Here is a 16,088-nt window from a genome sequence, read left to right on the forward strand (position 1 = left end):
AATTTCCAGTTTGCTTATGAGCCAGAAATCCTGGATTTTGGACAGATCTAGTGTAGATTTCCTAAAGCGAAGAGGGGAATCTCTTTGCAGATTTGGTGCACTGATCGCCAAGCTGCTTGTTATCCCACTGCAGGTAACACATTCCTAAAAGCATAAAGAACATAGTTATTTCTGTGGAATGTTTGTCCTTTAAAATCAAGCAGGCTTCAGTAATTGGAATATTGGCGGCTAGAAGTTCTTATAATATCGTGTATATCTAATCACTTAACCTCATATTTACATCTATAGAAAAACACGACTCTATAACTTTGTCTCCTAATATCAGCCTTCTCCCAGGTTTCCCTCTGGTTGCTAATGTGTAAACTAAAAGTACAGCTTGATTTAGGGTAGAAAATATCATTCCTGCTTCCGTGGCATTGCTATGCGGCTGCATATTTTGTGGGGGTATATAATGTAGCTGCTTAAAGTTGTTGACATCTGTGCATTAGGCTGCGGCTGTTTCTTAAACAGCTAACTGTGGATTAAGTCATATATAGTGTACTTTTCTCTTCCTTGATATAATAAAGGCGCATTAGTGACTAGGTTGAGCAGAGCTTGTTTAATGATTGAAAAATAAATCAAAGTGCTCTAAAATCCACATGTGTAGTCATAGTGTTTAGTAAATTGCTGTGCCTCATTGGGCCATGGGGTAGCAATTAGCTGTACACATTTGGGTAACTTAGTTAAGTGGATCCTGAGATACAATACCTAGAGTGGGAGATGAGATTGATCAATAAAATTTTCCAATTTTTGTAACTTTTTTTGCACTTGTCTGTGGCTCAAACTATGGCACTAATCTGCACCATCCTGTGATTACCTGATCAGATTGGACCTTTTTTCCTCCTCCCTGTGGCCCTTCAATCTGACGAAGAGTATGAAGAGGCCACTGAGGCGAGCAGAGCTGATAGATTAGTTGGTAGCAAGGTGTGCCCAAGAAACCACCACAACGGATGCCCATCAGTCATGCCCTTCTCATTACTACCCCTATCTTTCTTTTTTTTAAAAGGGAATTCGTTGCCAACAAATGTTGTTAGCACAGGCTTAAGGTTGCCAAGCACTGCCTTGTACCCTTCCAGAATTTGAATAGAGTCACAGAGTAAGTCCAAAAGGGGCTATTAGCATCTAGTTTGACCTCCTGTATATCACAGCCCATTAAATTTCACTCAGTCACCCCAAAGGGTGGCTAAACTTAAACTTTGGAAAACCAGAAAATACAGAGTTAAGGTAACGTCTCATACACCACAACCTTTCACTCCCCAACTTTAACCCTGTCCTATTCAAACAATGCCATGGCTTGGCCTTGTCAGAGATCATGAGACTGTTCTTCCTGAGTATGCAAAGGAGAGGAGAAAGTATTAAAGTAATGGTGGGAAGTGGGAACTCTTAGGCCTTGTCTTGAGTAGGATAAATATCAAATTTAGGTTAGGCTTAGTGAAGAGAAGCTAACTAAGCCTGACCTACATTTGACCACTTTAGTTACTCAAGATAAACCTCAGACTTGCCAGATATTAACAGCTGTTCATCCTTGTCCTAAGAATTCCTTCTGGAACCTCCCCTTCAGCTATAAGAACGGCCATACTGGGTCAGACCAAAGGTCCATCAAGCCCAGTATCCTGTCCTCTGACAGTAGCCAATGGTAGGTGCCCCAAAGGGAATGAACAGACAGGTTATCATCAAGTGATCCATGCCCTGTCACCCAATCCCAGCTTCTGGCAAACAGAGGCTAGGGACACCATTCCTGCCCATCCTGGCTAATAGCCATTGATGGACCTATCTTCCATGAATCTATCTAGCTCCCTTTTGAACCCTGTTATAGTAGTGGACTTCACAACACCCTCTGACAAGGAGTTCCAGAGGTTGACAGTGCGTTGCGTGAAAAAATACTTTCTTGTGTTTGTTTTTTTAAACCTGTTACCTATTAATTTCATTTTGTGGCCCCTTGTTCTTGTATTATGAGAAGGCATAAATAACACTTATTTACTTTCTCTATACCACTCATGATTTTATAGACTTCTATCATATCCCCCCTTAGTTGACTCTTTTCCAAGCTGAAAAGTCCCAGTCTTATTAATCTCTCCTCATACGGAAGCCGTTCTATACCCCAAATGATTTTTGTTGCCCTTTTCTGAACCTTTTCCAATTCCAATATATCTTTTTTGAGATGGAGTGATCACATCTGCAGGCAGTATTCAAGGTGTGGGCGTACCATGGATTTATATAGAGGCAGTATGATATTTTCTGTCTTATTATCTATCCCTTTCTTGATGATTCCCAACATTCTGTTTGCTTTTTTGGCTGCCGCTGTACATTGAGTGGATGAATTTAGAGAACTACCCACAATGACTCCAAGATCTCCTTCTTGAGTGGTAACAGCTAATTTAGATGCCGTCATTGTATATGTATAGTTAGGATTATGTTTTCCAATGTACATTACTTTGCATTTATCAACATTAAATTTCATCTGCCATTTTGTTGCCCAGTCACCCAGTTTTGTGAGATCTTTTTTTAGCTCTTCGCAGTCTGCCTGGGACTATCCCTGACTGAGCCTTGTGGAGCTTTGAGGTGGACCACGAGATTGCTAGAATTCCCCAGAACAGTAGTGCTGCAGAGGACAGGGAAGGTGTATGAATGCCAGTGTGGATGTGGGGTTCTGATAGGCACTGTGAATATGCAAGAGAGTGTCAGAAGGGGATGAAGCACTCTTGTGTTCCCCTATCTTCTCAACATACCCAATGAAATGTCTGCCTCTGGATGGGACAGTGGTAGACGTTCCAGCAGCTCCCCAACCTTATAGATATTTGACTCCTTCATACATTTTTAGATTTTTAGAATCAAGAAGGGCCATTGTGATCATGATCGTGTACCTGGACCTCCTGCATAGCAGAGCCCAGAAATTAGATTGCCCTGATTCTTCTAATTGCAGCTGCACTGCTCCTCAGTCGGCAGGGTGAGCTCTGGCAATTTGCTGCAGCTAATGCCTGGATCAACACAGCTCCCTCTAACACAGTGAGGGGGCAGCAAGTACATCAGAGGTCTTGATGGTATAGAATTGGGTTGGACCCACCCAGCACAACACAGAAGTGGCAGATGTTGTTGTTAGGGATGGGTCAGGTTTGGCCCCAATGCCTATTGCCAGCTACAAGAGAGAGAACGGGGTGGCAAACTATGGCCCACGGGCCAGATCTGGCCCCTCAGGACTTTGGATCTGGCCTGCAGGATTGCCATGAAGCAGCCGGCACCTCGTCCCTGCGGCTCCTGGGGGAGGGGGAGCAGAGGGCTCAGCGTACTTTCCTTGCCTGTGGATACCTCCCCCAAAGCTCCCGTTCGCTGGGAACAGGGAACCGTGGCCAATGGGAGCTTTGGGGGAGATACCCACAGGCAAGGGCAGCGTGTGGAGCCCTCTCCCCCAGGGCTGCAGGGACGTGGTGCTGGTCGCTTTCCAGAGCAGCTCGGGGCCGGGGCCCAGGCAGGCAGGGAGCCTGCCCTGGCCCCGGTGCGCGCCGCTGCCACCATGGAGCCTGAACCCCTCCTGCCCCCGGCTGCACCCCCTCCACCCCAATCCCCTTCCCTGAGCCCCTTTGTATACCCCGCACCCCTCTTCTGCCCCAACCCCTTGCCCTGAGCCCTTTCCTTCACACTGCACCCCCTCCCACACCCCACACTCCCTCCCGTACCCCAACCCCCTGACCCAGCCCTACATTCATGGCCCTGCATGCAATTTCCCCACCCAGATGTGGCCCTTGGGCCAAAAAGTTTGCCCACCCTGGGGTAGAGTGATGGAATTATGGCTGTATAGAGATGTGGTGTGGGAGACATTATCTTAACTCTCTCCTGATTTTAAGAGGTTTTAGTGTAGCCACTGTTCACGTCCTAAAAAGACACAAGGCATTGCTAGATAACTTTGTTAATGCAGTAAAAGTTCTTGGGCAGTAAAAACAACAAGGAGTCCGGTGGCACCTTAAAGACTAACAGATTTATTTGGGCATAAGCTTTCGTGGGCAAAAAAAACCCACTTCTTCAGATGCATGGATACAAACTAACATGGCTACCCCTCTGATTCTTTGGCAGTGAATACAATATAAAGATTTTATAAATTCCTCACCATGTCTTATGCATCGATAAACACACAGTCTTTAAAGATGAGTAAATATATGCTAAAGAATGATCCTGTGCTTTCTGGAAGCTGGAGTTTTCCATCTCTAGTCTGTAATATATAAATAGAGACTTTGGGGCTGATTCTGGTGTCCTCCCTGGCCCCTATACATTCCTTCAGCAAAGTAATGGATCTACTGTGAATGACACTAAACTGAGAGGAGATGCCCTGGAGGGTAGGGATAGGATACAGACAAATTAGAGGATTGGGTCAAAAGAAATCTGATAAGGTTCAACAAGGACAAGTGCAGAGTCCTGCACTTAGGAAGGAAGAATCCTAGAGACCGAGTGGCTAGGCAGCAGTTCTGTAGAAAAGGACCTAGGGGTTACAGGGGACGAGAAGCTGGATATGAGTCAAGAGTGTGCCCTTGTTGCCAAGAATGCTAACAGCATTTTGAGCTGTATAAGTAGGAGCATTGCCGGTAGATCGAGGGACTTGATCATTCCCCTCTGTTCAGCATTGGTGAGGCCTCATCTGGAGTATTGTGTCCAGTTTTGGGCCCCACACTACAAGAAGGATGTGGAAAAATTGGAAAGAGTCCAGCGGAGGGCAACAAAAATGATTAGGGGTCTGGAGCACATGACTTACGAGGAGAGGCTGAGGGAACTGGGATTGTTTAGTCTGCAGAAGAGAAGAATGAGGGGGGATTTGATAGCTGCTTTCAACTACCTGAAAGGGGGTTCCAAAGAGGATGCATCTAGACTGTTCTCAGTAGTAGCAGATGACAGAACAAGGAGTAATGGTCTCAAGTTGCAGTGGGGGAGGTTTAGGTTGGATATTAGGAAAACCTTTTTCACTAGGAGGGTGGTGAAGCACTGGAATGGGTTACCTAGGGAGGTGGTAGAATCTCCTTCCTTAGAGGTTTTTAAGGTCAGGCTTGACAAAGCCCTGGCTGGGATGATTTAGTTGAGGATTGGTCCTGCTTTGAGCAAGGGGTTGGATTAGATGACCTCCTGAGGTCCCTTCCAACCCTGATATTCTATGAATCTACCTAAGTCTGATTTTTCTAGTTATGCTTTCTCAGTGCTTTTCCCCTTTGCTACTTGTCTTGAAGAGCCGTGCAAGTTGTATATAAACAGGACTCTCCTTTAAAAAAAAAAAAATGTTCTGAAAGTGACAATAGGGTTCTTGGAGTCTTCTGCGATGTCCAAATGTCCAGTGTCTCCTGCTAATTTACTTTGTATGTTGATTCTAGTAATGCGGACTCAGGGGAGTCTCAGGTTAATCCTGAACACCAAGCTCTGGGCTCAGATGCAGATTGACAAAGCCAGTGAAAAGAGTATTCGTATCACAGCCATGGATACAGAGGACCAGGGAGTCAAAGTTTTTCTGATATCGGTGAGTGTTCTTTGTTTACTCTCTCATTTTCCTGCCAAAAAGAGTTGTTCTTCAAGTAGAATTCATATGGTTGCTCCACTTCAGGTGTGCGGGCACCCCACGTGCCTTCAGTCAGAGATTTTCACTAGCAGTGTCCATTCATCCCACACATGGACCCTTATGCTTTCTTGTGCCCTGCACTGATGGGCAAACCACCCTCAGTTCCTTCTTGACTGCCTCGGCCTGCGATGGAGCTTTAACATGTCCACATTGAGTGTGCCTTGGCTAAAGTTTTTTTCTTATACTAGCTAGTTTAGTTTAGCCTAGTCTAGTTTGTTGGTTAGATTAGCTTAATTTAATAGTTGAGAGGATAGGTTTTTTCCCTCTCGCCTCCCCGGGGGGAGGACACTTTCGTTGGGAGGGCATTCCCAGCTTGCCAGCGTTCAAATACTGCCCCGCTTAGATTAAGTTGAGGCTTACTAATGATGGAGCATTTTCTTTGCCCCACTCCAGAGCCAGGTCAAGAGAATCTCTCTCTCTCTCTCTCTCTTTTTCCCGCCCCCAGTACAGCAGTCTCTGGGCGGATCCCAACTCCCCTTAGGCCTTGGCTCAGCAGTCCCCCAGAAATGGGAAGACTCCAGAGACCTCCTCAAAAGATCTCAGAAAGAGGAGCTCTGACTTCTTTCAGAAGGAGCCTGCTCCACAAAGATGTTGGTCTCCCTGTAGGTCGATGGTCTCAGAACTTCAACCTCTCAACCCAGTACTGTAGAGATATCAGTGGGGCAGGAAAATCCTGGCGCTTTTCCAAGAACAAACATGGCTCTGAGAGTGCTTTTGTACTGTCCAGACACAATAAAGATGTCAAGGAGAGACACTTCTCCAAACCAGTACCATTGGACCTGGCGCTAACCTGGTATCTCCCCCAAAGCGTTCCTCAGCATCATACAAGCCTAAGTATCTGACTCCGTCAAAGCCCACCTTGGAGTGCTCTAAATCTCAGCTACCATCTACCTCTACAAACAACCTTGGTTGCTACCTCCTCTCCTGTATGGTCCCCCACAATGGTCATCCTGGGCAGCATACCATCAACAGTTGTTAAAGGCATTTAGCTCCACCCTCTGGGACTATAGGGACACAACCTCCTCCTCTACAGCCTCAGCAGGAGGAGATGTTTGAGGAGCAGGAGGGCAGGGCATATAAGGATGCGACCCCTCAAACTACCATTTACTCATCATCACCAGATGCAGCAGTAATGTCTCCACCACTGTCAGTGGTGATGATTTCCAGCAAATCCAGGACCTCATAAAACGGGTATTATGTTCTCACCAACAACTCCAAGTGTTTGTTCTCCCACTCCCCACCTAATTCTCTGGTGGTTGATGCAGGGACTGAGTGGGGAAAACACCACCACACCAGGTTGACAGTGTATGATAGAGACCAGAAGTGCCTGAACCTTTTGGGACTAAGTCCTACTCATCTGTTGTTTGAAAATTCCAGATCGCTAATTACCAGGCAATCATGGCAAAATATAATTACTATACCAGATGTATTGTTCTTATTGAGCACCTTCCACTGGAGCAAAGAGAGCAATTTCAGGCCATCATTTTTGAGGGACAGTTGCTTGCCAAGACATCCCTTAAAACATCCCTAAATCTTGCATACACTGGGGTCTATTCTGTCTCTACCGCAATAGTTAGGTGCAGAGCAGAGGTAGGCAAACTACGGCCCGCGGGCCACATCTGGCCTGCAGGACTGTCCTGCCCGGCCCTTGAGCTCCCGGCCGGGGAGGCTAGCCCCTGGCCCCTCCCCTACTGTCCTCCCTCCGCCGCAGCTTCAGTTCGCCGTACCGCCACAACTCTGGGCAGCGGGGCTGCGAGCTCCTGCCGGGCAGTGCAGCTGCAAGAGCTGCCGGCCTGCCACGGTCCTCTAGACTGCGCGGTGGCGTGGCGGCCAGTCCTGGCGCTCTGAGCGGCATGGTAAGGGGGCGGGGAGCGGGGGGTTGGATAAGGGGCAGGAGGTCCTGGGGGGCAGTCAGGGGACAAGGGAGCAGGAGGCGGTTGGATGGGGCTGAGGCTCTGGTTGGAGGGGGGGGCGGTCAGGGGATGGGGAACGGGGGAGTTGGATAGGCGTGGGAGTCCCGGGGGTCTGTCAGAGGGTGGGGGTGTGGGTAGGGATCAGGGCAGTCAGGGGACAGGGAGCATGAGGGGTTAGATGAGGCAGGGGGTCCTGGGAGGTGGCGGTCAGGGGCAAGGAGCAGGGGAGGTTGTATGGGTCGGGAGTTCTGAGGGGGGCGGGAAGTGGGAGGGGGGCAGGTAGGGGGCGGGGGCCAGGCTGTTTGGGGAGGCACAGCTTTCCCTACCCAACCCTCCATACAGTTTCAGAACCCCGATGTGGCCCTCAGGCCAAAAATGTTTGCCCACCCCTGGTGTAGATCATCCTGGCTCCAACTGTTCAGGTTCCCTAGATAGGGGTAGAGCATTGTAGAGGACCTCCCTTTCGATGGTCTGAAGATGTTTTCAGAGAAAACAGAAAAATCCCTGTACACTTTGTAAGACTCCAGGGCCACTTTCTGATCTCTGGGAATTTACGCACCGATGAAGAAAAGAAAATCTGGTAGATCACAAACCTTCCAGATATCCTGTCCGATCCAGTTCTCTGGTTTCCAAAGACCCACTGAACCCTCCCCCTTCCCCCCCACCTGAAAAAAACAAAACAGGTTCTAGAGGAAGATCTGTCTGGCCCAAGTATGCAACAAGGGTAGTGTATTGAGACACCAGTTTTGACAATTTGATTGAGGGTTCAAATCGTCCCCATTATTTAGTTCACTAGCTGCAACATTTTGTCCCCTTGCCCCTCCTGTTTTGGAGACTGACTTTCCCATTTTCAGCATTTATGGAAACATTACTACAGACATGAGTCTTGGAGATTGTAACATCAGGCAACACCATTCACTTTACCTCCCTGCCTCCTTTCCACCCCCTTCTGTTTTCAGGGACCCCTCTTACAAGCTCTTGCTGGACTGAAAATAAACCCATTTCTTCATTTAGGAGTGACAGAGCCTGTCCCTCCTCTACGCAAGGGAAAAGTTTTCCACTCAAGGTACTTTCTTGTACAGAGGATGGAGACCAATTTTAGATTTAAGGCTCCTAAACAAATTTGTAAAGTCTCAGAAGTTCAGGATGGTGACTCTGGGAGCTAGAAGTCCTTCATTAAATTCAAGGGATTGGCTTTTCACCCTCAACCTACAAGACTCATATTTCCATATAGTGAGACCCCCATCTCACAGAAGATATTATTATAGGTCAGGATCATTTTCAATACCAGGTGGTTCCTTTCAGACTCTCCTTGGTGCCGAGAGTGTTTTCAAAGGTTCTAGTGGTAAGTGAGGCAATTCTAGTGTTCCTGTACCTTGACAATGGCTGTTCAAGGGTCAGTTTTATGAAGAAGTGCTGGGAGCCACGCAGAGGGACCTTTTTCTGTTCATGAAACTAGGTTTCTGGCTCAATGTCAAGAAATCCATGTTGACCCCTGTACAGAAAATACAGTTCATGTGGCATCCTTCGATTTGTTGGTAGCCGGGACCTACCTTCCCATGGACAGATTGGTACACTGCCAGATCTTGTCAGGAGTATTCAAGAGAGCCCTCAAACCTCAGTGAGAAACTGTCTTCAGGTCCTAGGTCACATGGCAGCCTGCACTGTGGTAACAGATCATTCAATATGATGCCTTTGTTGCTTCCAGGGGTAGCTCAGAGCAGTCTACTCACCAAACAGACACAACTTAGACAAACAGGTTTTGGTTCCCCACCAGGTGAAAGATTCCCTAAACTGGTAGAAAGATTATCACAACACTGATGCAGGAGTTCTCAATGGTCACTGTAACAACGGACGCATCTCTGTTGGGATGGGGAGCACATCTCAGCACTCATACTATCCAGGGCAAATGGTCACCTCAAGAAACCAGTCTCCACATCAACTTGTTGGAACTTAGGGTGGTCAGAAATTCCTGCCTTCACTTTCTGCCTCTCATCAGGGACAAGTTAATCAGGATCATGACTGACAATGTGGCCTGCATGTTTTCTGTCAAGGAGGAGCAAGATCCCCTCTCTGTGCGTTGAAATAATAAAGCTGAAGAACTGGTACATAATCCATCAAATACATATTTCATGCATCCGACAAAGTGGGTATTCACCCATGAAAGCTTATGCTCCAATACGTCTGTTAGTCTATAAGGTGCCACAGGACACTCTGCTGTTTTCACAGATCCAGACTAACACGGTTACCCCTCTGATATTTCGGCAGTGTACCTCTCTAGTATTCCAAATACCGGGCCGATGCTTTTAACAGACACTTTTCCCAGGACTACAAATGGGAGTTGGACTCTTTTACCCTCCAGGGCATATTTCAAACTTGGGGATTTCCGGAAGTGGACCTCTTCACCACCTCCATCAACAGGAAGTTTTGTATATTCTGTTCATGACGGGGTCGAGGCCATAGTTCCCTGAGGGATGCCTTCCAATGCCAGAGACGAAGGGATGTTCTGTATGTTTTGCCCCCAACACGTCTGATACTGAAGGTGGTGAACAAAATCCGACAGGACAGGCATGGTATCCTTACCTGTTTCACCTGTCCCCCTCTCCAGCAATCAAGCTTCTGATCATCCCTCATCTCATCTCCCAAGACTCTGGTCAATTACTTCATCCCAATCTAAGAGTTCTCCACCTCAAGATGTAGCTCCTCGGTGGTTTGCAGGGTTAGAGTCTACCTGTTCTGCGGAGGTACAGCAGGTGTTGTTAAACAGTAGGAAAGAATCTGCCTGAAATAATTACCTTAAAAGAGGAAAAGATTTAGCCATTGGTGTGAACTTCAAAGACTCACACCTGACTCTTCCTCAGTCTCCATTATCTTGGTTACCTGCTGCAACTGAGGAAGACAGGATTATCATCTAACTTGGTTGCAGTTTACTTGATTGCCATAGCAACGTTCATTTCCCCAGTGAAAGGGTTTTCAGTGCTTGCTCACCTAACAAATGTAAGGTTCATCAAAGGATTGAGGAACCTTTTTCCTCAAGTGAAAGTCCTCACTCCAGTTTAGGATAGCTCTTACATATCTCACAAGACCTCCCTTTGAACTGATGGTAACCTGCTTCTTACTGAACTTGTGTCTGAAGATTGCCTTTTTGGTGGGTATCACATCGTCCAAAGAGTCAGAAGTTGGGGACTTAATGGCAGACCCTCCTTGCACGGTTTTCTGGAAGGACAAGGTTTTGTTACATCCACAGGCTAAATTACTGTCTAAGGCAGGAGTGGCCAGTCTGAGAAGGAGCCAGAATTTACCAATGTACATTGCCAAAGAGCCACAGTAATACATCAGCAGCCCCCCATCAGCTCCACTCCCCGCTCCCAGTGCCTCCTGATCAGCTGTTGTGTGGCATGCAGGAGGCTCTTTGGGGGTAGGGGGAGGAGTGAGGGCATGGCAGCCTCAGGGGACGGCGCGGGAAGGAGTGGAGTGGAGTGGGGGCAGGGGCTGTGGCAGAGCCAGGGGTTGAGCAGTGAGCACCCGCCAGCCCATTGGAAAGTTGGCACCTGTAGCTCCAGCCCCGGAGTCGGTGCCTAGACAAGGAGCCGCATATTAACTTCTGAAGAGCCACATGTGGCTCCGGAGCCCCAGGTAGGCCACTCCTGACATAAGGTGTCACCCAAGTTTCATCTTATTCTGACCATTCATTTACCATTCCCCGAACTCCCCAAAAAAAGCATAATTGCAGACAGGAGGCTTCCTTCCATACCTTATATGTCAGACGAGCATTGGCCGTCTATCTAGCTAGGACTAAATCATTTTGGATGTTTCCTAGTCCATTTGTTTCCATTGCAGACAGATTGACAGGATCCACAGTCTCCACTCACATGCTATCAAGATGGATCTCGGAGTGTATTATTGCATGTTTTGAGGCAGACAGCATTCAACCTCCTTCTTAGGTGATAGCCCACTCTACAAGGTTGCAGTGAACATCTATGGCATTACTTAAATATGTTCCAGTAACTGTGATCTGTAGAGCCGCTACATGATCTTCAATATATACCTTCCGTAAGCATTGCCTTTGCCCATGCCTCTAGAACCAAAGTGGCAGTTGGTGATGCAGTTGTTTTCAGTTCTGGACCCAATTCTGAAGCTCTCATCCCTAGGAAGACACTGCTTGGGAATCACCTGAAATGGAGCATCCATAGGGACACTACTCAAAGAAGAAGTTGCTCACCCCATGCAATAATTGTAGTTCTTTGAGATGTTTCCCTATGGGTGCTCCACTACCCTCCATCCCCTCTGCTTTTGCATTCCCTCTGAGAGACTTTGCATTAGAGAAGGAACTGAGAGTGGATTGCCCATGCAGCCCTATGTAGCCTCAGTGCACAGCACAAGGATGCATCAGATACATGCGCAGACGCTGCTAACGAAAATCTCTGATCGAAGGTGCTTAGGGCGCTCACACACCTGAAGTGAAGCCCCCATAGTGAATATATCTCGAAGAACTACAGTTACTGCAGAAGTGAGTAACTTCTCCTTTTCTTAAATTGCTCCCGTCTCTCCCCTTTCCTCCATAAAAAGGACACTGACAGCCCTTTTCATTGTCAAAGACATTATTTATGGAAGGGGGAAAAAAGAAGTAAAAGCATACTTGTTTGACTGAAGTCCTGTGCATTGTAAGGTTGCTTTGCTAAGCAGGATTGTCCAAACAGTGGCCCTTAGAATCCTGAAATGTGATTCATGGATGCTCTTACTGTAAATGCCGTGTCAGGCCAAAGCTGGTCATTTCTAGTGATTGATGGAGGAAGGTACAAGCCAAGCAAATACTTTGGGTTGGGGCATTTTGAGTACATACGTTGTATTTATCAAAGTTCCTGTAGAATGGAAAGTGTCATTGGACTTAATGCCCTTATGCACAGAGCTAGGTTCTTGGGCTTAATTTTACACTTGCTCTCTGGAGAGTGACTGCTCGTGTATGGGGACCTAGTGTCATAAGAACTGAGGCAGATAGTTCAAGTTCATCAGGGCATGAAAGAATCCCTGTGAGATAGTGGTTAATGAGAAGAAGTCCTTTCCAGGGACACTGATGCTGGGTTTTGTGACCGTGGAAGATGAAAGAGGCTATATTTACTGTCAAGAAATTGCTATGTCTTTCAAGCATTACAGATCAGATTTAAACATTCCAGTGGCTGTTGGGACCGGACATTTTGTACTCTTTTCATTTCCTTGACCCATAATCAGAGCATACTTTTGGAAAAACCAAGGTATCTGGCTTATTAGTGAAACAAGGTGGTGAGTAGTTTTCTGAAAACTGCTGTTTATATGCATTCATGCTGATCTATCCACAAGAGCGCTGAAGGAAGAACAAAGTGTCTGAGTTGCTAGCAAAAATATACAATTGCTCATTAAAATGAGCTGCTATATTAGAGTTTTAGAGGGTAGCAAATGTTGTAGCTTTATTTAAGAAAGGCACAAGGGTGGTCCAGGCAATTACAGACCAGTGAAGCTTGTTTCTGTACCTCATAAATTCATTGAAATGATCATTAAAATTCTCCTTTGAGCGTCTGTTCGCACTTTGGGGATTTGTGCTGACAGGTGCAGCAGGACAGTAGACCTTCTAGTAGTAGTGCCTGTTAGGCATGCATGCTCCTCTGCCTTCCCTGTTTGGGGCTGGAGCATGTTTTGGGGGCATGGGTATAAAGGGGACATCACACCATTGCTGCTTCAGTTCCTTCCAACTGCAGCAGCAACAGGACGTGACCCACTGGATCTCAGAGCCACTGGTAGATGGTGCCTTTATCTATTAATAGTTTTTAAAGATAGTAGTCTCTGGCTAGTTAGTTTTAGGATAAATTAGGCTAGATTTAGACTAGACCATAGTTGCAAGGAATAATTTTATTGTTTGGTATGGCCGATCCCTTGTGAAGAAACAAGGGTTTAAGTGGTGCCCATCTTGCCCAGCAGTCTTCCCTGCATCTGATGCACCAGTTTAATGTCTAAAGTGTTTGGGGAAGAACTATTCCCCAGCACGTTGAGCTATCAGTAGCACTTTCACACCTCAGGTCTGAAAGAGAGACACAACAGACTTCAGGCCCTTTCGTTATAAAAGGCCTTTCTGTTAAGCCTCTGGGATCTGAGAACTCTAAAGGATCCAAAAATAAGGAGAGGTGGCTTGAATCAGCTCAGACTACATCCGGATCCAAGAAAATTGCAACAACGAAAGCTTCTGCGTTGACACCAAGCTCCAGTTCCAAATTCTCAAATCGGACTGTTCCTAAGCTTTCGGATCCAGTTCCAAAATTAATACATTTTTCTGTGGAACCAGTTTCAGTCAGTTGTCATAAGGGTCCGAGTAACTTACCAGAACTGGCTACCTCAGTTCAGAGGCAAATGGAAGCTAAATTAAAACATACCTCTGGTAGTTCATCAGACTGTTCACATGTGGATCCAAGACCAAAAGACAGTAGACCTATAGATTGTTCTAGAGATACAGATCAAAAGGAAAGATCACTGGATCTGCACACATCAACTCAGCAGCACACTAATGTCATGATATGGATTCACTTGGACCCACAGCTACTAACAGATCCAACTGTTCTTGGGATCCAAGGGATAAAGCCCTCGGGACAAAGGGATCCAAGGGATAAAGCCCTCGGGACAAAGGGATCCAAGGGATAAAGCCCTCGGGACAAAGGGATCCAAGGGATAAAGTCCTCGGGACAAAGGGATCTGAGGGATAAAGTCCTCGGATCACTACCCTTTCCTGCTTCTCCACGTGGGCACTAATGACACTGCCAAGAATGACCTTGAGCGGATCACTGCAGACAACGTGGCTCTGGGAAGAAGGATAAAGGAGTTTGAGGTGCAAGTGGTGTTCTCGTCCATCTTCCCTGTGGAAGGAAAAGACCCAGGTAGAGACTGTCAAATCGTGGAGGTCAACAAATGGCTATGCAGGTGGTGTCGGAGAGAAGGCTTTGGATTCTTTCACCATGGGATGGTGTTCCAAGAAGAAGGATTGCTAGGCAGAGAGGGCTTCACCCATCAAAGAGAGGGAAGAGCATCTTCGCAAGCAGGCTGGCTAACCTAGTGAGGAGGGCTTTAAATTAGGTTCACTGGGGGAAGGAGACCAAAGCCCTGAGGTAAGTGGGGAAGTGGGATACCGGGAGGAAGCATGAGCGGGAGAGCACGAGAGGGAAGGACTCCTGCCTCATACTGAGAAAGCAGGACAATCAGGGAGTTATCTTAAGTGCCTATATACAAATGCAAGAAGCCTCGGAAACAAGCAGGGAGAACTGGAAGTCCTGGCACAGTCAAGGAATTATGATGTGATTGGAATAACAGAGACTTGGTGGGATAACTTACATGACTGGAGTACTGTCATGGATGGATATAAGCTGTTCAGGAAGGGCAGAAAAGGTGGGGGAGTTGCACTGTATGTAAGAGAGCAGTATGACTGCTCAGAGCTCAAGTATGAAACTGCAGAAAAACCTGAGAGTCTCTGGACTAAGTTTAGAAGTGTGGGCAACAAGGGTGATGTCGTGGTGGGAGTCTACTATAGACCACCAGATCAGGGGGATGAGGTGGACGAGGCTTTCTTCTGGCAACTCACGGAAGTTACTAGATCGCAGGCCCTAGTTCTCATGGGAGACTTCAATCACCCTGATATCTGCTGGGAGAGCAATACAGCGGTGCACAGGCAATCCAGGAAGTTTTTGGAAAATGTAGGGGACAATTTCCTGGTGCAAGTGCTGGAGGAACCAACTAGGGGCAGAGCTCTTCTTGACCTGCTGCTCACAAACCGGGAAGAAATAGTAGGGGAAGCAAAAGTGGATGGGAACCTGGGAGGCAGTGACCATGAAATGGTCGTGTTCAGGATCCTAACACAAGGAAGAAAGGAGAGCAGCACAATACAGACCCTGGACTTCAGAAAAGCAAACTGTGACTCCCTCAGGGAGCTGATGGGCAGGATCCCCTGGGAGAATAACATGAGAGGGAAACGAGTCCAGGAGAGCTGGCTGTATTTTAAAGAATCGTTATTGAGGTTGCAGGAACAAACCATCCCGATGTGTAGAAAGAATAGTAAACATGGCAGGCGACCAGCTTGGCTTAACAGTGAAATCCTTGCTGATCTTAAACACAAAAAAGAAACTTACAAGAAGTGGAAGATGGGACAAATGACCAGGGAGGAGTATAAGAATATCGCTCAGGCATGCAGGAGTGAAATCAGGATGGCCAAATCACACCTGGAGTTGCAGCTAGCAAGAGATGTTAAGAGTAACAAGAAGGGTTTCTTCAGGTATGTTAGCAACAAGAAGAAGGTCAGGGAAAGTGTGGCCCCCTTACTGCATGTGGGAGGCAACCTAGTGACAGAGGATGTGGAAAAAGCTAATGTACTCATTGCTTTTTTTTGCCTCTGTCTTCACGAACATGGTCAGCTCCCAGACTACTGCACTGGGCAGCACAGTATGGGGAGGAGGTGACCAGCCCTCTGTGGAGAAAGAAGTGGTTCAAGACTATTTAGAAAAGCTGGACGAGCAAAAGTCCATGGGGCCGGATGT

General features: G+C 47.0%; 1 protein-coding gene across 6 annotated transcripts in view; it reads left to right on the forward strand.

Annotated features, from left to right (window-relative positions):
• The window catches only part of RANBP3 (RAN binding protein 3), a 183,288-nt gene that overhangs the window by 148,021 nt on the left and 19,179 nt on the right, over positions 1-16,088 (forward strand). For all 6 annotated transcript variants that reach the window (XM_074939879.1, XM_074939881.1, XM_074939880.1 and 3 more), the window contains one exon: positions 5,388-5,530. In XM_074939879.1, the coding sequence (XP_074795980.1) occupies positions 5,388-5,530 (143 nt within the window). The remainder of the gene's footprint in view (positions 1-5,387; positions 5,531-16,088) is intronic.

Source organism: Natator depressus, chromosome 25 (genome assembly GCF_965152275.1).
Source record: "Natator depressus isolate rNatDep1 chromosome 25, rNatDep2.hap1, whole genome shotgun sequence".
Classification (NCBI taxonomy): domain Eukaryota; kingdom Metazoa; phylum Chordata; order Testudines; family Cheloniidae; genus Natator; species Natator depressus.